This window comes from Myotis yumanensis, unplaced genomic scaffold (genome assembly GCF_028538775.1).
Source record: "Myotis yumanensis isolate MYYU_CA2020_CCGP unplaced genomic scaffold, mMyoYum1.0.hap1 SCAF_6, whole genome shotgun sequence".
NCBI classification, from domain to species: domain Eukaryota; kingdom Metazoa; phylum Chordata; class Mammalia; order Chiroptera; family Vespertilionidae; genus Myotis; species Myotis yumanensis.
The window spans coordinates 55,808,043-55,831,411 of record NW_027223757.1 but is presented as its reverse complement, the minus strand read 5'-3'; the positions used below and the strand labels follow the sequence as shown (position 1 = coordinate 55,831,411).

General features: G+C 37.6%; 1 protein-coding gene across 6 annotated transcripts in view; it reads right to left on the bottom strand.

The window, feature by feature from the left end:
- Nucleotides 1-23,369, bottom strand: part of SNAP91 (synaptosome associated protein 91) — a 126,423-nt gene that overhangs the window by 65,669 nt on the left and 37,385 nt on the right. For all 6 annotated transcript variants that reach the window (XM_070418165.1, XM_070418167.1, XM_070418162.1 and 3 more), the window contains exons 3-8: nt 19,778-19,920; nt 19,042-19,117; nt 18,091-18,193; nt 16,338-16,431; nt 14,702-14,813; nt 6,696-6,802 (exon numbers count right to left, since the gene is read on the bottom strand). In XM_070418165.1, the coding sequence (XP_070274266.1) occupies nt 6,696-6,802; nt 14,702-14,813; nt 16,338-16,431; nt 18,091-18,193; nt 19,042-19,117; nt 19,778-19,920 (635 nt within the window). The remainder of the gene's footprint in view (nt 1-6,695; nt 6,803-14,701; nt 14,814-16,337; nt 16,432-18,090; nt 18,194-19,041; nt 19,118-19,777; nt 19,921-23,369) is intronic.

Genomic DNA, 23,369 nt, shown 5'->3' with positions numbered 1-23,369 from the left:
AGGGATGGAAAAAGATATTCCTCACAAATGGAAACCAAAAGAAAGCAGGAGTAGCTATACTTATACTAGACAAACTTTAAAGCAAAGACTGTAATAGAAAAAGAAGGGCGTTATATCATGACAAAAAAAGTCTATCTAACAAGAGGATATAATATTTGTAAATATTTATTCACTTAACATAAGAGCACTTAAATTTATGTAAGGCAAACATTAAAAGGTAAAAGGGAGAAGTAGACAGCAATACAATAATAATAGGGACCTTAATACCCCAATTATATCAATGAATAGGTCATTCAGACAGAACAATAAAGAAACATCAGCCTTAGAGGACATGTTATATCAGATGAACTTAACAGATTTTTATAAAACATTCCATCCAAAAGCAACAGAATGTACACTTAGGATGTACTTACAATCCATTCCCAGGGAGAACAATTTTGTTAGTTTCTTATGTATCCTTCCAGAATTTCTTTATGTATATCCAAGGAAATGTGAACTATATAAATATTTATATCCCCCATCATTATACAATAACATTGTGTTATATACACTGAGCTTATATTTTTCATTTAATAATTTACCTTAGCTCTATATCTAAATTAATACACAGAGTTCCCTGATTTTTTTTAAACAGCTACCTTGTCCTGTAATTTACTTAAGAAGTCATCTATTAACAGGCATTGAAGTTGATTCCAATCTCTTGCCATTGCAAGCAATGCTGCACACAATATTTTGCACCTGTGTGGACTCACCTGTAGAATACATTTGTAGAAGTGGAATTACTAGGTAAAAGCATACAGGAATTTTTATTAGTAGTTGGGGAAGGAAATGAGGGAAAAAGAAGTACAAAGAAAGAGCACATAAGTGTGCAAATATAGAAATATATCAATAAAGCTAAATCAATGAAGAGAGTAATAGGTGCTTACCAAAACTACTTTATCAACTCTTGTACAGATTTGAAGATTATTCAAAATAAAAAGTTGGCAAAAAATGCAAATTATAACTTCAATGATCTCATTTTATATAAATGATAGAATTGACTCTCAAAGAAACAAAGTGAGTTAAACCAAAGTCTCTCTTTGAGAAATGAAGTGCCTTGATTATGCTAATGGAATGTAGAAGCAAATACATGAAGCATAAATGTTCCTACAAAGACAGTAAGGCAAATAGGAGATTGGAAAATCCACTTGAGTGTCAAGTGCTGAGCTAACTTCTTTCCTCTGCCTTTTCTATGTCTAAATTAGCTTGGGCACTACTCACATTTTGGGACGAGCTCACAATTTGCTTTGTTGGAGGTTGTCTTATGCACTGTAGGATATTAGCAGTATCATTGGTCTCTCCCCATTGGATGTCAGTAGGCCTCCCCCTCTTCCTCTGTCTATACATAAATGTAAGTGGGGCTTTAAAGTCCCTGCTATTATTGTATTGCTCCCTACTTGGTTGTAATAATAAAAAATGTCTCCAGACATTGTCCCCTGGGAAGGAAGGGAAAGCAAAATTGCCTACTGTGGAGCACTACTGGTTTACAGGGCACTGGCCCTCATCCCTCTAGATCAGCTTAAGCTTGAGATTCCACCCTGAAATATAGATTTTTAACTGAGAATGACTAGACTCTGGCTTTAGAGAAGCCACTGATGCCTCCCTAACCTCACTTATGTTATTACAAATTATGGAAATTATGAACTAAGGCAACTTCATCCCCTTTATTTCCATATTTAATACTATTTAGATGAGCCATTAAAATATTAATATGAATGAAGTCAGTGTTTTTGAAATCAAAGTATTATGGAATCACTTTGCCAAAAGATGATGTGTTCCTATAAAATGAATAATTCTGTTAAAGACACAACTTAGAAATCTGTTCTTAACATTGCTATTTTTACTGTCCTGACCTTGGAAGATTGAGGTGAAGTGTGATTGTACTACAGAAATCTTATTACTTTCTGTCTGCAAATATTCTGGAAGACATACTCCTACAACTTGCTATTTACCTTGGACTAGCAAACTAAGAATAACTTGGTTCTATAAAAGGGAAGTGTTTAGCAAAAATTCCTGTTACATGTGAAACAACCATTTGTGCAAAGTTTCATTTGTCTGCTTTAGGAATCTTCAGTACAGTTAACCATCTGTATCCATAGGTTCCACATCCATGGGTCCATAGACCAAAAATATCTGGGGAAAAATGCTATGGTGTTGGTGACGTGTACAATATAGTTAGGCTTATGACTGTGGTATCTATACTGAGCATATACAAAATCTTTTTTTCTTGTCATTATTCCCTGAACAATATAATATCACAACTATTTACATAGCATTTACATTGTATTAGATATTATAAGTGACCTAGAGATGATTTAAAGTATATGAGCGGATATGTATAGCTTATCTGCAAATACAATGCTATTTTATATGTGGGGACTTGAGCATCTGTGGATTTTGGCATCCCCAGGGGGTCCTGGAATCAATCCCCTGCAGAAACCAAGGGCTGTCTGTATGAGAGAACAAAACATGGTGCTTTCTGCACTTTGAGCAATTCCTCTGAGAGATTTGATTATTTCCATAGAAATTAGTCTACTACTCTACATTTCTTTTAACATGATGAACAACTCAGTGGTAACATTCGCCAAATACTCAATATAGTCGTATTTTTTAAATGACATTCTGGAAGTCTTCTGTATTAGGCAAATGGTACTAACCACAGGACAGCTATTGAATATGAATCTATAGGTAGATACACCACATGAGTACTAAGTGGGAGAGAAAACTATGTACACTCGTCAAAATATTTCAGTATTAAGCAATCATAAGCATGCCATTAAACACTGATATTCAACAATTAGCATTGAAATCATGAACAATATAATTCAAATATGAAAGAAAGCACAAATGGCTAGGTTTTATTGACTGTGGTTTAATGTTCATTCTATTAAAAATAATTTTGTAAATTAGAATCCATTCTATAAAACAATCACAATGTTCAAATAAAAGTAAAATATTTATTATTCAGTTATATCAAGACAGGCTCTCAGAGTGATGTCTGGTTTCTGTAACTGTCATTCACAACCGCCTGAACTGAGCCTGTGCTAACATCGATAGACACAAAAACTTTTACATGTAAAAATAGAAGGAATTGATAAGTAAGTATCCTCTTCTCATGGAAACCTTGAGCTGAGCTGTATGAAGCTGATGAGATACGTGTATACTCCAGACGGCCACATGAACTAAGGCAACTTCATCCCCTTTTCTGATACTAGAGGCCCAGTGCACAAAAATTCGTGCAGTTGGGGAGGGTCCCTCAGCCTGGCCTGCCCTAGGCCCGCTCCTCGCAGGGAGTGGGCCTAAGCCGCAGTCTGGCCTCCCTCTGCGGGAGGCGACTGGGCTGATCAGGGTAAGGCGCCACCCCCATCACCCTGCTGCTGCTGCCACTGCTTGCAGCTGCAGCTGCCGGCCCTCCTCGGCCCTCACAGCCACTTTGGCTTTGTCTGGAAGGACGTCCAGAAGGATGTCTGGAAGACGTATGGTCTATCCAGTCTAATTAGCATGTTACCCTCTTATTACTATAGACAAACAGTAACAGGGAGAACCAAGATGGCGGCATAGGTTAACGCCGGAGTTTGCTGCCTCAAACAACCACTTCAAAAATACAACTAAAAGACGGAACGGACATCACTCAGAACCACAGGAAGGCTGGCTGAGGAGAGATTCTACAACTAGAAGGAAAGAGAAATCCATACCCAGACTCAGAGGAGGCCCAGTGCAGAGGTGAAATACTAAGGTGCGGAGTGCATGTGGAGCGGGCCGGTGGCGGAGGGAGCGGTTGTTTTTTCAATCGGGAGGGAGTTTCAGACTCTGAGCTCCAGATCCGGGCGAGTCTCTAGGGACCCAGACTCAAACGGGAGAAGCGGGAAGGCAGCTTTCTCTCTGAGGTTTGCAGCGGTTGCAGAGCCGCTGGGTACGGAACTGAGAGCAGCCATAACTGCTCACCCCGCCCAAGCCCTGCACAGAGGCATTTGCCGGATAGCCTCAGGCAAAGGCTAGATTAGCACTGCCCTAGAGATTCAGCACAGAAGCTCTCCCACTGCAGACACAGCTGACTCTCATAGCCAGTTAGCCTGGAGGTCAATTCACCCCTAGTATTGCCGACAACAATTAAGGCTTAACTACAACAAGACTGCGCACAAAGACCACAAGGGGGTACACCAAGAAAGCATAAAAAATGTGGAGACAAAAAACATGACAGAAATGGAGGATATAGAGCTAAAAAACGCACTTTTGAGAGCTTTCAATAATTTGCTAGAAACTGCTGATAAACTTGATGAGAGCCTCAAGAAATCTAATGAGACCCTCGATGTTGTGATAAAGAACCAACTAGAAATTAAGCATACACTGACTGAAATAAAGAATATTATACAGACACCCAACAGCAGACCAGAGGAGCACAAGAATCAAGACAAAGATTTGAAATGCGAAGAAGCAAAAACACCCAACCGGAAAAGCAAAATGAAAAAAGAATCCAAAAATACGAAGATAATGTAAGGAGCCTCTGGGACAGTTTCAAACGCACCAACATCAGAATTATAGGGGTACCAGAAGATGAGAGACAGCAAGATATTGAAAACCTATTTAAGAAATAATGACAGAAAACTTCCCCCACCTGGTGAAAGAAATGGACTTACAGGTCCAAGAAGCGCAGAGAACCCCAAACAAAAGGAATCCAAAGAGGACCACACCAAGACACATCATCATTAAAATGCCAAGAGCAAAAGACAAAGAGAGAATCCTAAAAGCAGCAAGAGAAAGACAGTCAGTTACCTACAAGGGAGTACCCATATGACTGTCAGCTGATTTCTCAACAGAAACTTTGCAGGCCAGAAGGGAATGGCAAGAAATATTCAAAGTGATGAATAGCAAGAACCTACAACCAAGATTACTTTATCCAGCAAAGCTATCATTCAGAATTGAAGGTCAGATAAAGAGCTTCACAGATAAGGAAAAGCTAAAGGAGTTCATCACCACTAAACCAGTATTATACGAAATGCTGAAAGGTATCCTTTAAGAAGAGGAAGAAGAAGAAAAAGGTAAAGATACAAATTATGAACAACAAACATGCATCTATCAACAAGTGAATCTAAGAATCAAGTGAATAAATAATCTGATGTACAGAATGAACTGGTGATTATAATGAATCAGGGACATAGAAAGGGAATGGACTGACTATTCTTGGGGGGGAAAGGGGAGTGGGAGATGCGGGAAGAGATTGGACAAAAATTGTGCACCTATGGATGAGGACAGTGGGTGGGGAGTGAGGGCAGAGGGTCAGGTGGGAACTGGGAGGAGGGGAGTTATGGGGGGGGAAAAAAAAGAGGAACAAATGTAATCTGAACAATAAAGATTTAATTAAAAAAAAAACAGTAACAAATGGGAACACTGGAAGCATATGCACCAGGAATTAGCAGAAAAATGAAATAATCTCCTGCTCTGGGTACTTAGGCGAAATTGTATTTTCACAGAAATAAATTAGGTAAATTTACTAGATTATATTGATAATTATGGTTAAATCATTGGAAAATCATATGAAATGCAAAACATAAAACCTGTGCAGCAGCAAAAGCAAAAGTGTCAAGCAATTCTATCCTTTCTTAAAGACCATTGACATCAATAAACCCATGAGGAAATACACATGAACATGCTTTCAGGTATATGTAATTTATATAATCTAATCTTTACCTTTTGTTTCTCATGTTATATACAAAATATTTTTATGCTGATTACAAGCTGTAAGGATCAAAGCTGAAGAGACAGCATTTTGCAATATTATTTTGGTCTCATAATTTGAATTTGACAATTATTACTTCTGTGATAAATGAGACTTGAAATATAACACATGGACTAGAGTGCTTTTGAAACTGTGTATATAAAATGCGTGTTCTGTGCTATATTCTCAAAGTGGTAAAAATTACAAAAGCATGGCATGAATGTCCCATGTTCATGGACTTGTGTGCTTTGCCACTGGGTTTCAGATTTGCACACAGCGCTCCTGTCAGTCCTAGCAATCAGTTAGTTGACATGTAAGGTAAAAACCCATCTTGCTAAAGGATAACAATGTTATAATTTCTGATATCAGTATGAACCAATAATTGGATCTTGTAAGATGAAAGACCAACTTACAGAGAACCTCAGAAACATCAACTATACAAAGTTATTTTGACTAAATGTTTTTAAAAGTCCTTAAGAAACTATAAACTTTATAAAATTAATTATACTTTGTTTTATTTTTCATTGTGTTTAAATCACTGACATGGCAAGAAAGGTCAGATGTTATGATCTATATTCACACACAAAGAACAATGGATGGACTTTTCTGAGGATTTTTTTCTAGGGTTCAATAAAAAGGAAGCACTTTCTTACGATCAAAGATAGCATTAGGTTGAATGGAGGAACGGACTACCTTACAAAGCAGTGAGCTCATATCCATGAAACCTTTATTCAAGACAATGGTCATCTGACTGGGATACAGGAGTGCAGTGTACAGGTCTGAGTGAAAAGTTGGATAGATGACTTCTAAGGTCACTTCCAACCCTAACGTTCTGTTATCTGTGGCAGTGTTTGGCTAGATTATAAATGTTATTATTTACTCCAGATACATGAGCTAATATTTTACAATTATATTCCCAACAAAACTTTATATTACTTACCTCTGCAACTTTGAGAAATTCAGACACGCGCGTCATTCTGGTTAGAAATCGTTTGTAAATTTCTAGAGCATCTTTACATTGTCCTTTCTTCATTTCAAAAAACTTTTCTAGAACAGATAGACAAGCATTTTTAAAAGAGTATTATATTATATTTTATTATAAGTGTATATAAATACCATTACTTAAAATTGAAATTAATGTTTGAATCAACATGGCACTAAAATCTGTAAGAGGTATGCACCTAAACAAGGGGACCTCGGTGATTTAAAAAGGGTGCTTTTTCTACAGTGTCTCACAGGAAACAATGGAAATAATGAAAATACAGTAACATGTGAATTATCACAACAGTTAAATTCATGATCCATACCAACCAGCTTTCTGTTTTGGAAAACAGAATTAAATTCTTTGTGATAACAATCTCAAAAGTAATGAATGACTGCATTGAACTACATCCTTATTTCCATACTAAGCTCACCCTTAACCAATAATTTACATATCATAAAGCAATAACATATAAACTTCCATGAATTAAAGAATTCTTTAAGATGTGTATACTCCGTATAAATTGATTCTTCCTTTATTGGTTATAAATTATTTCTTTCAAACAGTATAATGTATGTTTTAGTTATAAGATTGTGAAGTTTTGTGAAAAACATATGGTTTACCAAACTCTTTATGACTCTATAATCATGTCCCCTTTCTCAACCTGTAGCTTTCTAGACAGAAAAACAGAGGCATCTGCTGTTCTTTTCTGTACTCCCAAGATTGGACATCACGGTAATTACGGTACTATCGCTCCATTACAACTGCAGCATGACAGTGTGTTTTCTCCACACTGCTTTGAAGAAAACTAGCACTTTATCAGTGTTTTTGCCCGCCAGTCTTTCAGTCCATAATTACTGACACTGCATATGAAGACATGGTAGGCCATTGTCTACAACAGCTCCCAGGCAACTCTAGATCATAACCAATGGCTCGGTATCATCATTATTTTCTATCTGCACAAGGTTAAACACATGCTATTTTTATATTCTCTCACACTTTAAAGTTCTTGATTTCATTCAGCATGTAATTTTACTACCTCAAAGTATTTTTAATTTTCTCAAGAAAGGTTTTAATAATATATAATTACACAAAGAACTAATTATTAAGGGTAGCTACTTATTACCTTCTGTTGACAGTCTTTTCGTAATTTTACTTTTAGCATGGACCACCCCTGCAGGCTATTCAAGGGAAGCAAAGGGATTGAGAAAATAAACACATACTGTTTCCTACTTGTTAGGATTTGAGAAGGAAGCAAGCCTTTAAAATATATGGTCAAAGCCAAGGATATTTTCTTTATCCATGCTATCCTCTTTTTAAATGCTATAGATAGGACCATGGTGCTAAAAGGAAACAAGTCATTTTTGAAAATAAAAGCTTATTCTGGTAAACTATACTTTCCTTTCTTTCTTGTTATACAATCTTCATATAAAAAATTTCTTCAAAATGTCTAAATTACTTTTCTTTATTATAATCTGTTTATTTCTTTGCATTGGGTCTTTAGCAATAACACAAAAAGAAAAAGAAAACTAAATAATCTCAATTTCCTTTTAAAACCAATACTTCAAAATTTTAAGCAAATTTTCTCTGTTTCCTTTAGATGCTTTTAAAATTGCATCTATCATGGTAATTTAGGATTCAGCAACAAAAGAGATTCAATCATCATGGTTTTAGGTCATAAGTTCATAACTATTTCTATAACCATGGTAATGACGATGAAAGGCAACATGCACTGACATGAGCAAAATTGAGAGGACCCCTTCTCCCCTTAGAAACCAGGACAGGTTCCAGAGAAATTAACACCTTTAACAGAAGGTATATGTCACCCAGAAATGAGCCTCTGTCTTTCTTTCATATTAAAGCTGATATATGTTGGTTTTCAGTGTCTGAAATGATCAAATTTGACATTCATAACATAAATCTTTGTACTTAAAGTATTGATAAATCCCGTCATGTTAGTATTCACTTTCACAAGTAACTGTCCTAGGAAAGAAGCCACATGAGAAGGAATCTCATCCCTGAAAGACAAACCAAGGCTGTACACGTGGACATCAGTCAGGAAGGGAAGCATCTTCTAACTTGAACATCAGAGTTTCAAGATACATAAAATGTTTGTGAAGGTTTCTGGCACCAATATTGATTCCAACATTAGATGCAGAGAATCGGTCATGAAGTCCTTGATTAAAACTAACCCATAATATATTTAAGTTAATTCCTAGCATTTACATAGTAAAAAACATACCTGACTGAAAATACTTAGGATTCTAAGTGTGCCTATGTTCTAAAGTATTATTTTCACAAGAGCCATTTGTCAACGCCGAATGAAGGCCACTCACACCAGAATGTTGTCGGGCAAGAATATACACCCCTACCACTTTTGAAGAGTCAGGTCTTTAATATGAAAAGGTGTAACTCTCCTCCTTTTCTGCTCCTAATTGTGGCCAATAGACTATCTTTTTCAAATTAGATGAAATAAAAATATGTACCAAATGGTTATTATTTTAATAAAAAAGGAAAAAATGCATTCTTACTACAATCAATCAGTGAATTCAACATGAAGAAAAAGTAGAGCAATATTTAAGTAGCTGTTCAAGACAACAATAGAGGAGGATCACATAGCTTAACATGTTTAATTGTTACATGAATTGTAGAGGCACTATATCCAATGTTCTTCAAGCAGAAGTGGGAACGAAACAAGGGTCCACTGGTGAGAGAGGATGAGAATGAATCAACTGGGTGTGGGTTTGAGTAAGATGAGCAACTCAAAGATAACTGAGGTTTTAGATTTGAAAGTCTAATTATATATAAACAGAAACAAGGAGATTAGGAAGGGTAAATTCAAGAGCTCAGTTTTAGATCTTGCTGAGTTTTAGGTAAGAACACAATATCTAAATTTAAGTGTCTACAAATAAGAAGACATGCAAAACTAAAGCTCAGAATAAAGGTAAGAACCAAAATAGTAGATTTGGGAGTCATCATAATGAAGATAATAGGTTTTCCAATGAAGAACACACAGAAATAGCAGAATGGTAAATGGCTAGAAAGGAACTTTAGCAAAAGCTGACATTTATGAGTGGTAAGCAAGAGTAAGATCAACTAGCAAAAGAGAAATGGGAAAACCTATCTTATTTGGTTTACAGATAAACTGTCCCACCTGAAATAAAGGCAATATGGTTTTGAACTGCATATTATGGGCAGGAATCTTTCCACAGTAAAGGCAAAATATCCAAGAGCCCTGTATTCGATGTTGGGATTGGCTCACCCAACCCCCATTCTTTCATTTTCTAGACTCACAGAAGCCAGGGTTCTGTGAATTAGACCAGTGGGAGGCCTAGAAGGTGAAATTGAGGCAGAGCCATGTGTCTTGTACCTTAACATCTGTTTCCTACAGATGATAAAATCCTATGAGTTTATCTTTCAGCAGCACTGCACTGTCTGCTGTCCACCTTCGGGGTTTTGAGGAGTAATTATTATGGTTGCAGCTACTTGACATGACTCCCTAATCCCTGGATTATAACTTCAGGTGTCCGTTCTCCTGCTTTCTAGGGTTGCAAGGCAGTCAGGGTGGTAGCAGCGCGACTTTCTTTGAGCACAACTTAAAGCGGTGGCCTTCGTAGTAACTAACTCCCCTAGATTCAGTAGTCATCTCAGGAGGCTGAGCCTAGAACCAGTTCCTGCAGGCTTCCAATAATTACATAAGTAGCTGGCTCCCTGTATTAAATATCTTTTTATTTACAATGTGTAGGGTACTTTCTGTTTCTTGAATAGGTACAGTGTTTAATAACTGAAGTGGCTATAGAAATCAGACCCTCAAAAATGTTGAAGATGGGAATCTTGGGTTAGATATGCAACCTGATTGGCTTTAATGGCAGCAATGTCCACCTGCAGCTACTGGAAAATTAGATTCTCATAGGCTGTGCTGCACAGGAGAAAAATAATACTTAAATGATCACCTACAGTTTTCTGAAATGAGCACCCAGAATTAAGCTTATCAGAGCAAGCAGCTGCTGGGATAGAGACCACTATGATGGGAACAAGGCAAACACAACTGTGGGATGAGGGGCTGCTTCTGACTCCCCTGAAGAGCTTACAAAGGAAAATGACAGCACAGGATTTTAAATTATGGACGCAAGGTTCCATTCAGACTGTGATACTACAAGCTGGCCTAAAATAACCTTATCTCTTGCAGACACAGGGCTGTCAGAGCTGAAAGTCAGATGAGTGGCTAATCCTGTGAGTTGCTGAATTATAACATATGTGGGTAAGTTAAATTTCCAGCCTCACCATGGTGTCCTTTGTGAAAATTAGGGATTTTATTGTAAAAGGAAATTGAAAACAAAACAAAACACTTGGGTAAATTCATACAAAAATGAATCTATCCTTGCTGGAAAAAGCTTTTCCCGCTTAGTCGGAAGAAGCTGGTCCTGCCTTGCTTGGAGATCCTGTAATCAACCCCTTTCATCAGAGAATGAAAATTCTCCTCAAACCCTATCCCTCTACGTCTTATCCCCTTCCCTTTGTCAACTGCCTCAATAGAATGAAATTAGAATCCAGCAATTCCTGCATGCCCCAGGGAGACAAGCACAAAGTCGGACCCAGGAGGAAAAGGCACACATGCTTCAAGAAGTACAAGAGTTTGTAGACTTATGTTGGCAGGATGACTCCCAGACAAAATGAAAGATACTGACTTAAATTTAAGTGGTAAATAACAAATAATTTTTAGCATGAGCATGTCCCAAATATTGCACGGTATTTATTAATACAAAGAGTCATTCATGTTGATCTGAATACAAATTTAATGGGGCAACTTGCATTTTTTTCTTCCTGAATCTGTCAGTCCTAACTGATAAAAATCTAGAGAAGTGGAATGAATTCTAAAGGTCTGAGCAGGAAAGAAGGAATATTACATTAGAATTTACAACGTCATTGATAACATCGATTTGGGTGAGCATACAAAACGCGTGGATTCAAAATGCTAGCCTGAGCATCTGGGAGGGACTCAAACACAGTGGCTCTCAAACTGAAGTCCCCAGATGGGCAGCAACAGCACTGATCAGGCCTTATTAGAAATGCAAATCTCAGGCCCTTCCCCAGACCTACGGAATCAGAAACTCCGGGTTAGGGTCTAGCAGCCTAAATTTCAATAAGCCTTCCAGGTATTCTTAAGGAAGGTCCTAGAAACATAGCCAAAGCACTTTTTTCTTTTTTCTTGTCTCCTGCAAAGGGACTGTTATCAGAGTGTGCACAAGGGAAAAAAAAAACATGCCCAGACTTTTCAGGGACACAGACTCTAAGCTGATGCTACTCCCTGGGGACTCAAAATGTCACTCTATGTTCTATCATCCTGAGTAGAGGCTCTATGGAGATTAGGTGATAAAAGAAAATGATATCCCAGTGGATGCATGAAACTATCTGCGGTTATTGCCCCAGTTTCCTGAACATATAGTTGGAACAGAAGTACTCTGAAACTAGCAGAGTCCTCACGATTGTTTCCTAATTTCTGCAAAGATACAGGGCTAGCATTCCATCATATCCCCAGTTAACTTGCATATCTGGTTTGTGCAAAAGATGCATGGATGGTAGAGAGTAATAGGAGGTTACTGCAAACGTAATCAGGTGGTGACGCCTATTTCAGAGATCCAGATGTGTTCTCCTTACCAGTGTAAAATCAGCACAGCTCCTGACACCTGACAGGCAACTATCAAACCAGAAAATTCTTTTATCTCCAGTCAATAAACAGAGCTTATCATAAGTAGTTAGGTTTCATCTGGCAGGATGCCAGTACACCCTCACTGTCTTATTTCAGGGATATCATCCTCTCTGGCTGTCATAAACCCAGGGATATCACTTTAATGACATTATTCTGATTGTATCTACTGGACAAGAATTTCAAGTATGCTAAGTGCCTTGATAAGATACACGCATATCAAAGGGTGAGAGATAGAATCTATGAAAGTTCAGGGACCTGCTACCTCAGTGAAGTTTCTGAAGTTCCAAAGGTCCCCTCCCTGTGAAAGCCAAATTGCTTCACTTTGCACCTCCTATAACCAAAATACAGGCAAAAGTTGGCTGAGTTTTTGTTTTTGTTTTTGTTTTTTTGTTTTTTGGTTTGGAGGTAGCATATACAACATGTGCGTGCTGCTTTCAACAGAATATCTGGTACAGTATCAAATATGAAGTAGAATCCCGATGAAGGGAAGGCTCTGCAACAGCTCCAAACTGGAGCCACATGGGCCTTTGCTCCTGCAGATCTAAAGGAACTCAAAGCGTCTACGGCAGCTCTGAATGCTGCAGAACGCCCTGGCAGGCTCCACTGGGAATTTTAGGAGCCTCCAGTGCTTTGGAGCAGAGCCATGTCTTCTTCAGACAGTAACTAATATCTTTTGGAAAAATTGCTCTTGGCTTGCTTCTACAGACTTAGATTCTGACCATAGAATATCGAGTAATCATGAGACCTCAAGTGTTTTCTAATATACAAAACCATAAAGTTGGACAAGTGCAAGAATACCCCATCATCAAACGGAAGTGGTATATCAGAGGTCAGCCTCAAGCAGATCCTGGATCCCATGCAGGTTGTGTGAACACGGCTCATATTCCCTTTGCACCTCCTCTGCTGCACTGCCCTTTCTCTCTCAGATCATGCCTACGATCAGCTGACTGAGGGACAATACAACTCAAGCTTGGTTTACAGATGGTTTCTCATGCTGGCACTAGTTGGAAGTAGTTTGCTGAATCATTATATCCCCACAGAGGGGTGACCTTGACAGTGAAAGAAATATTTTACTGCAGGGCAAGCTTTAAGTAGTATATCTATCTGATTTTTCACTTTATGTCAAAGGAAATATGAGGACTCATATGGAAATATACAAAAATATGTGCAGTAACTAACTGCTGGCCTGTTTTACCAGGGACTTAAAAAAATAAAATCGGAAGATTAATGACAAGAGATCTGGACAAAAGGTAGTAGACGGACCTCTCAGAATGAATAAAGAGCATGAGAGTATTTCTATCCCATGCAAATGCAGGCCAAAGGCAACCAAAAAACTCTCATTAATCAGGGGATAAGAGGACTCCATAGACGGATGAACAAAGTGCCATTGCTAAATCTTCAGTCTGCCAATACCCGAGATCAATGCTGGGCTTCCACCTTGGCACCATACTCCAGGGAGAATGGAGTCATCCACAAAGTAATAGGATAAGCATGAATTCCTAGGGAGGAGAGCAGTAATCTCTCTATACCATAACAGACGATTTATCCTGTACATGGATCTATCATCTCTGCCCATATTGCTCTGCCAATACCTCCATCTGTGGAATTACTCACCATCACCGTATCTCACACAACACTGTCTCTATTTTTACTGCACACAAAATGAGACAACAGACTCCACAGAATCCATAAGTCTTAACATGAATCCCATCCATCCAGAAGTGGCTGGCCTTACATAATGATGGGATGGCCTGCAGAAGAATCCATTCCTAACCTACTCTAGGAATATACCTTAAGAAGCTGGGGATTCTAGTGTACACTCTGAACCACTGATCACTACATAGGTATAGGATCCTAGGAGCTAGAGTGGCCCCTCTCACTATTCTACCAACTGAGGTGGCAGTGGCTGCTTGTTTCCTGCACATCTCCAGGGGTGGCATCACAGGGAGTTATTAGCAGAATGGAGCAGTTATTTATCGTTATGGGACTTACTCTGAGAGGCAAAGCTTAGAACCTACTCCCTCAGTCATTCTGAAATTTTGTAAGCACCAAAATCCCTGTATGGAATCCCTTCCTGCCTAAAACATCTAGACTACTTCCTGTTCCCTGAGCTGAATCCTCAGATGTAAGAATACACAGGGAAATGTGACCGGAATGAATGGTATATTTAGATTTTCATGTATGAAGTCTGTGGTATCCAAATCTTTGCATCTGATCCAGTCTTTATTCAAACATCATTCAGTAGTCTACTTACCAAGTAGGTTAATAACGCCATCATTGTAGCAAGCAAAAAGTTTGATAAGATCTTTGAAAAGAAGCATAAATGCAGCATTTATGACACCATTTGTTAGCTCATTTGGATGCACCTAGAAGAAAATGAGAAGTTAATATGTTAAATCGTATCATCAAATGACAATTTTTCTCAGAGCACATCAAAGTGTCTCAAATGATTACTAAGAAATTCATCCCTATTTTACAAATGTTGTGTAATTCTCTTTGTAACCCTGCCAATATCAAAAGAGGGATCGCATTTTTCTTGCTTTAAGTCAATGAAGTTAGTCCTATCAATTATAAGACATACATCCACTCTATTTGATCAGTAATCCATAGATGGATCATATCCACCTTTTGAACATCTGATCTGTTGCTTTTACTATGTTTTATTACATTCTTCCACCTCCCCTATGTAATGATCTCTGTGTAAGTGCCTGCAGTAACTTAGCGAGGAAGCACAGCATGGGAAATAGATATCTTATCAGCAACCCCTAAAGTAAATCTAGAGAATCATAGCTTTTACGCATCCACCAAATACTCTAACCACCAAAACAAAGAAGAATAATTTCTCCTCATTCCCGAATCCTCATTCACAAGCTCTGTTTCTTTGTTTTTTCACTCTTTATGACTTTTCTCCTTTAGGACAGTATTATTGGAGGGAAGAAAAGAAAAATAAATGTACAAAAAGAGGAAAAGATAAGCAATTCCATAAATGCCTAGCTAAGTCCTTACTACAAAACCTATCAAAAACAAGACAGTTTGCTGCTTTCACTGAAATGTCGCAGGAGTTGGGTGCTGTGACTACCATATCGTTGTAACAGAAATTTTAAATTATTAATATCTGAGGAAAATAGTTTTAAACAACCACCAAAGGAAGGAAAAGCTAGCAATGTGAGTTAAGAATCTTACTACATGTCAGAATACTTTATTTTCATGAATTAAATGTTTATTTAATTAAACTTTTTATTTTGAAATAGCTATAAATCCATATGCAGTTGTAAAAAATAGAGATTCCCAGGTACCATTCACCCCGTGTCTCCCAATGGTAACATCACAAAACTATAGTATAATATCACAGCCAGGATATTGGTATTGATACAATCCACAAATCTTATCCAGATTTCCCCATTTTTATTTGTGCCAGAGGGTGTGTATGTTTAGTTCTATATAATCTTACCACAGCCAACACACAGGTATGGTTTTACTAGTAAAGACCAGCCGGGAAGAAGGACCAGGACAAAAACAAAAATAATTCTCTTTGGTGGATGGTGTCATTTAAATGGTCTGTATAAAGTGGCTCTAACAGCAGGCTGAGTCAGCTGCCTGCAGGTACATTTTGCATTACATTCTGTCAAAGTCAACAGGAAATGTTCATCCTCCTCCAAACCTGGGGTTCCAAGAATGCATCACTCACATTTTTCCATGACTTAGTAAATACCTGGAAAACTGCTGGGACAATCTGCACCATCATCTCCACCGCGCTAACAGCTTCAACTAAGGGCTTATCTAATGTAAATGAGGGAGATCTAAATCTGCTTCCAGCTTTACCTGTAGCCCACCTTCAAATGAAAGACAATATCGACCCTGTAAGAAACATCTGCCAGTGAGATACATACATCAAATTCAAGCAGTGCATCGATTTGTCCCTGTAGAATTGGCATACTCTTTAGTAGCTTTTCTGGAACCATTGTTCTCATTACACCATCAGCCCTACAATTTTTTAAAAAAGAGAAAAAGATAAAACTTTCTTGTACATGAAAAATTCAAGACCACACACATTGTTCCAAGCTATTTCTGCCCCCTCCTCCCATTTCCTTGTTAATCATGTGGGGTGGTTTTGAGACATGAAGAGGTTGTAGTTGACCCCGCTCTCTGTATTACTTCGTTTTATCCATTCTCATTCTTCAACCACACAGGCAACAAAGGAAGAGAGCCATGTGGTCTGGATGTTTAGAAGTCAGTTGAATTTCTAAATGGATTCTTTTAAATATTTAACCTAGATAACAGTATTCAAAATATAAGTTTCCTAAATGCCAGTTTGTTTGTTTCTGAGAGAGAAAACATGTCATGGAAGTCTTCAAAACCTGTAGGCCTGGGAGTCCAGATGTTATACTACGAACCATCAGTGAAGAAAAATGCATGCTGATAGGCACAGTTTGGCCTAAAAGAGATAAGTGTTTAACTAGCCACACAGAATGAAAGCAGAGGTTAGTGCCGGAGGGTGCCTCAGAGCAGGCAATGAACCCTGGACCCACCGCTTAGGGAGACCCTGCATCCAGGGATGGTCAAGCAGTGGCAGTACTGCAATGGGTGAAGAAAACGTGATGTGAACAGGCTGATGATGGCAATTTTCAAGGTCTTTCTCACTTCGATGGTAGGAAAAGTATACCAAAGTGTCCTGATGTGCGTAAAAGGGTGCAGAAGTTTCTGAGAAGGTGTGGACTTGTGGTGGGGAGGCCACAACCCATGTGAGAACATCAACAATGATTGCCCAGGGCCATGTTAGCAGTCAGAGAAAGGGGCATGGACTAGAATCTTCTCTAACAAGAAGGGGTTGAAGTAAGAATCTTCATTTTATAAAATTTCTACCCACAAGAAACTAACTTATTTTGAATAGGCAAGCTTATTATTGTTCATCACCATGATTTAAAAAATTCAAAGCTAGGGTTGGGCAAGCTATTAGAAGAACAGAGTTAAATCTTTTTGTGTGAATCCCTGAAACTAAAATATTAAACCTTCTACAATGCCTTGTCATTTTTTTCAAGTTAGAAAAAAATCACAAGATTTATACAAATTTTTGACTGAACATTTCGGATTAAACTCAAACATCTATTTAGAAGGAAATAAATGTTAATTAAGAATTAAAATATGTTTCCGTTTCAATGAAGCTTTCTTAATCAATGGTTAGTACTAATATTTAATTCAATTATGGGGTGTGTGTGTGTTTATAATACCAGGGCGGCACTACCTCTCAAAAAGAGATCTCCACCATGTACACAGTTCAGTTTAACCTCAATCAAAACACATTGAAATAATTATTGTCAACTTCAGTCACTGCTCTTTTAAATAAACTTTGCTTAAATTCTCTCCATTTAAAATTAAAGATATATATATATTTTAAGAACTTTAAATTGATTTTAACAAACAAAATGTTATACCAGAGCATCATGTCAGATTTCATGCATGATATATAAAGTATATTACAACCTCAAGGCTAACTTCTATAATATTATTGAGTTTCTTTTTCAAGCATTTGTAAACAGGGCCTTCATAATCAAAATTAATTGGCAGTTAAGCTTAATTAAAAGAAATTAAGTGTGCTTCAAAAACTTTTTCTGCTCAAATAAATAGGAGAAAGAAACAACATACCCTTTCTTCACCCTGGCAAAATCAAATGCCATCTGTCTGTAAGAGAAAGCCTTTTCATTTAAATATCTACTATAGCGCCTTATGAAGGTAGACATATCATAACCTGGGGAAGGAGCAGAGGAAATAAAACTAATTAATAAAATACCTTCAATTGTGCTTTGCTTAGTACCAATTCCTTTTAACTCCCCAATGTAAATAATTCTAGGGTGAGGTCAATAACTGTATCAGACAAGCCTCATTTAAAAAACTACTGCAAGCAAAATTGCTTTGCCATGAGACATTCCAAGACTATTCGGTTTAGCTATGCTATCATCCTTGTACAGAATGTCTATTCTGATTTTCCCTTGCAGTTTTGTTCACTATTTTAAATAACAGCCTGTTTTAGACTTAATATGTGCAACTCTCTGAGAACTCTCCACTTGCTTGGTGTGCCTGCCTTATATGTAATAGCAACCAGCAAATATAATGAATGAACAGATGGATGCCATTTGAATTCTATTCCTTTATAAAGAACACTCCTTCAGGACTGTTACCTGTTTTTCAAATTGGGAGAGTACCTTTCATTTCACTGCTTCTTGTACCATTATAAACAAACAACTGTGGGTCTAGCAAAACCACTGTTACTATTTAAGGTAAACACTAGAAAGACAAAAATAAAATTTACATAATTTACCTACTAAGTTATTTTAACAATGAGATATTTAAAAACTAGTATAAACTACCTATATTCAGGGTGTCCCATAATTATTCATTCAAAGTGTATATATACTTTGGGTTAAATGTGAAAAGAAAGAAACATCAATTGAGCTATCAAAAAATGTATGTACACCCTATACTTTTCATTTTTCCTTAAACACACAGTTCTAATGATTTTGTATTAGTAACTTCATTTCAAAAATAAAAATAATTAGACACAATAAACATTAGCAAAAAAACCATAAATATTCTCACCATGGGATCCACTTTTGTCCAAAAAATTGCTGAGATTGAATAGTGTATTTCTAGAAGCCAAATACTGAATAAATCTCTGAAAAACAAAAATTAGAATCAAACACCAATGTTCTCAAATCATACTTTGAAATAATTTCTGATACTAAAGGGAATTTTTATTTTTACAAATTGTCACTCTTTTCCTTTACTTCGTTATAAATCTTCTTAGTCTCCTGACTTTCTCTGAAGGGGGAAAAAGCCTGAATAATACTTACTGAGTTAGAACTAAATTGTATGATCTTTCATTTCTATATATATTAGAAACACTATAACTTAATAAGATTCTCTATGCATCCTATACAAAGTGGGGAAGTTTTATATTATTAATATTTTCCAAAATTAAATATGTTTATGAAAGCAATTTTCACTTAAAGGCACAAAGGAATACTTCCTATGGGAAAAATAATTTTATTGTTCCTTTTCCCTAACATTTTTGCCCACTAATACATTGACATGGTAAATACATTTAGATACCGTAATACTGAATACTTAGATAGCTCTAATAAAATGTCTAACCACATCTGCTTTTTGAAAAATAGCAAAATAGATTGAAATTGTACTCTAGAAGAACATGAACCAATATTTCCTCTTCTTTTTCTCTTAATTAGTGAAAACCCAAAGGGCCTTAAGTCATCATCATACTCTTCCTCAAAAGCCTCATTCCCCCACCAAAAATAGGCAAGTTTACTGAGTTTACCTCATTTCCATGCACCATGAGATGATGTGTTGTGACTAAAGCTTTAAATACAACCACCCAGCTACTGTTTGTTGCGCGTTCAAAGAGCGTGTCGGCCATCTGAGGAATATTAACATTGGTCTCATTGGTAGCCTGGATCAAATCTATGAACATATAGAAGATATCAGTCAATTATATTAGTCATTAAATACAAAAATTCATTTCAAATGTTAAACGTTTAAACCTGTTCACTAAAATGAATTCAAAATTGCTTTGAAAATAGTTAACAAAATTTTTAAAAGTTAAACTGTATTATTTTTACACATATATTTATGTGTTTTTTCTTAAGCTTATTTTTTTCTATTGAATCGTCTTCTAAATTTTATGTGTTTTCTATTACCAATGTCATTTTTTAAAAGTACAAACCGCAGGAAAGCTAAGCCTCATATTAGTCATCTTTGTTATCCCTCCAAGCATAATTGTCTCAAACATGTGGACACTTACTCTATGCATCATTTGAAGTCAATAACATAAATGTATTTTTTGAAACACAATAGCTAAAAGCATATTTCACTTGGATTTAATTTTGATGGATGTTATAAATACATTTGTCACATAAGTGTCAGAATGAGAGTAATAGCAAAAGGAAAGAAGTTTACTACGCCCATCCAAGCTTTCAAAGAACATCATGCATGCATTAAATGACTATAATTTGACTCTAGTTTCTAAGGGAGTAAAACTTTATAATACATTCACTATCCTACATATTATCAGTATGATTCCAGGTCTATCTCAGGGGGAAAAATTTTTTTACAGTGGCCAAGAGGGGCTGCCCAGCATTCAGAAAACATGGTGAGTATTGTCAAAAAACTAGCAGAGGCAACCCAAGATCACAGGCTTACAAAATGAATCTAAGCCACACCTGGGCAGTGAGAAATTAAGAGGAAACAACACCTTAGATTTCCTTTGCATGCCACACCCACCATCCAGAGAACTGCATGTGATTCCCATTTCCAGGTAATCCCATGCAACCAACACGGAGGCAAACCCATGCTTTTCTTTACTCAAAATCCACACTCAGAAATCATTAAGCTATGTATTTGTTTTATGCACTTCTCTATTTTATAATAAATAAGGTTTTAAAAAGTTGATACTCCATCACTGAAATAGCTATTAATTTCTTAAAGGGTATCGATAACTGTTCTGAGTTACAAGTGGACCAAACCAGGCTTATTTCTGACTTTATTTTAAATTCCATTCATCATCCCTGTCCCCTTAATGCCCTTCCCTCAACCTTCCTTTATTGGAATTCTATTCATCCTTCAAGAAATCTTTCCTGGCCCCTTTTAAAGGTAGCCCCATGTGATCTCTCTCTGTTTTAAAACTTGAGGTGCTTTGTTCTTGCTGGGTGTTCAGATTAGATGTGTCACCATCCTAAGTTCCTGCCATACCAAAGCTCCTGGAAGATGGAAACAGCCATACCGATGTCTTGTTTCCTGTGCAGCACTTCACAGGACACAATGCACAGTAAACATCTGCTGAGCGAAATGTATAAAAGCTACACTTTCGCCCCAAATATAAGGAGTTCTTTGAAAAAGAAAAATCACTATGCTATCACATTGTTTTCTGAGACAATATCATAGGACTAATTGAAATTCTGTTCCAGTCATAAACTTTTCTATTCGTTTATTTACTGAACTGGGCTCAGGGAATATAGAAATGCACTGCTGGTCAGAGGAGACAAAAGCATGGTCAGATAATAGAGAAACCCCTCTAAGAGATGAGTAAAGAGAGGCAACATAATAGAGTAGAAAGAGTCCTGAGCCAGAGCCCTGCTCAGCCCCTGCCTATGTGTGTGACTCTTGGCAAATTAATATCCCTTTGACTCAGGTCCTCATATTTTAAATTGGGGTAATAATTACTACTTTTCAGGGCTATTATAAGAATTGCAAGTGGTCTGAACAAAGTAGGTGCCCAAAATAAATGTTTGTAAATACTGTTACACATATACTGCATTATGAAAATACAGTGAGATATTAGGAAAGGTTCCATGGAAAGGACCCTAAACTCAGTCATGACCTGCGACAGGAATGAGAAGTACATTTTTAGCAAATTTGCAAAGTGTGGAGCCATAAGAGGTGCTGTGTCCTTGGACAAATGTGGGGGTCTCAGGGCTAGGTGTGGGCAGGTGGTGGGGAGAAAGTTAACTAAGAGCAAGGGAATGGCCGGTGAGGGATCTCACACAGGAGATTAAAGAGTTTGGATTTCACCCTATGGACTAAGGGGACTCTTGGAAAAGTACCAATAAGATTTCACTTTTAGAGTCAACCATGTTATTCGGCAACCACTAAATGCTATCTGCAAGGTAAGCAGAAGCACAGGATGAGGAATCACCTTTGCCTGGAGATACTAGAAGACATGAAAGTGGCAAGTTAAAAAGCCCAGTTGAAAGTCAGATGAGGTGAGCTTAAACTAAACTAGTAGTGGAGATAGGAGGAGACAATGAATGGGGAACAGAAAGATATTTATGAGGTACAACTGACAGGATTTGCAAGTGCATAAATGGATATGAAGAGGTGAAGGGAAAAGAAATCCTGAACAAGTCCAGGTTTCTGGTTTGAGGTCCAGTTAATGCTTTTCACTGAAATTGAAAGAGAGTTGTTTCAAAGAAGATATGAATTACTAGAGGCCCAGTACACGAAATTTGTGCATGGGTGGTGTGGGGCAGGGGGGAGGGAATAAGTGTCCCTCAGCCCGGACTGCACCCTCTCCAATCTGTGATCCCTCTCACAATCCAGGACCGCTGGCTCCTAACCACTCACCTGCCTGCCTGATTGCCCTATAACCACCTCTGCCTGCTGGCCTGATCTCCCCCTAACCATTCCCCTACCAGTCTGATCGCTCCCAACTGCCCTCCCCTGCCGGCTTGATCGCCCCCTAACAGCTTGCTCCCCCATGCCAACATGATTGTGCCCCTAACTGCATGCTCCACCACGCTGGCCTGATCTCACCCCTTACTGCTTGCACCTCGCGCTGGACTGATCTCTCCCCTGTTTGCTCCCCTGCACCAGCCTTATCTCACCCCTAACTTCTTGCTCCCCCATCAGCCTGATTGCCCCTAACTGCTTGCTCCCCTGCTGGCCTGATCGCCCCTAACCGCCTCTGCCTCGGCCCCCGCCACCGTGGCTTTGTCTGGATGGAAGTCGGATGTCTGGAAGATATCCAGTCAACCCGGCCTAATTACCATATTACCCTTTTATTAGTATAGATTTTGGACATGATATATTTGAAATAGCTGTTGGAGATCTAATATGACCAATGGATTTTAATGTAACAGTATAATGTTCACTGACATGGTTTCAGATTCAACATTACAATTTAAATTTAAGAAACTACCACTTAAAGAGTTGTGGTGTAGTATCAAGAATGTCCTGAAAGGGCTATTAGAATGGTTCTCTCTTTTCTAATTGGGTATCTGTGTGAGGCCAGATTTTCCTCATATATTTCAACCAAAACAATATATTCCAACAACCTGTATACAGAAACAGATATGAGCAACCATCTTCTTTGGAACAGGATATTAAAGAGATGTGTAAAGATATAAAACCAAACA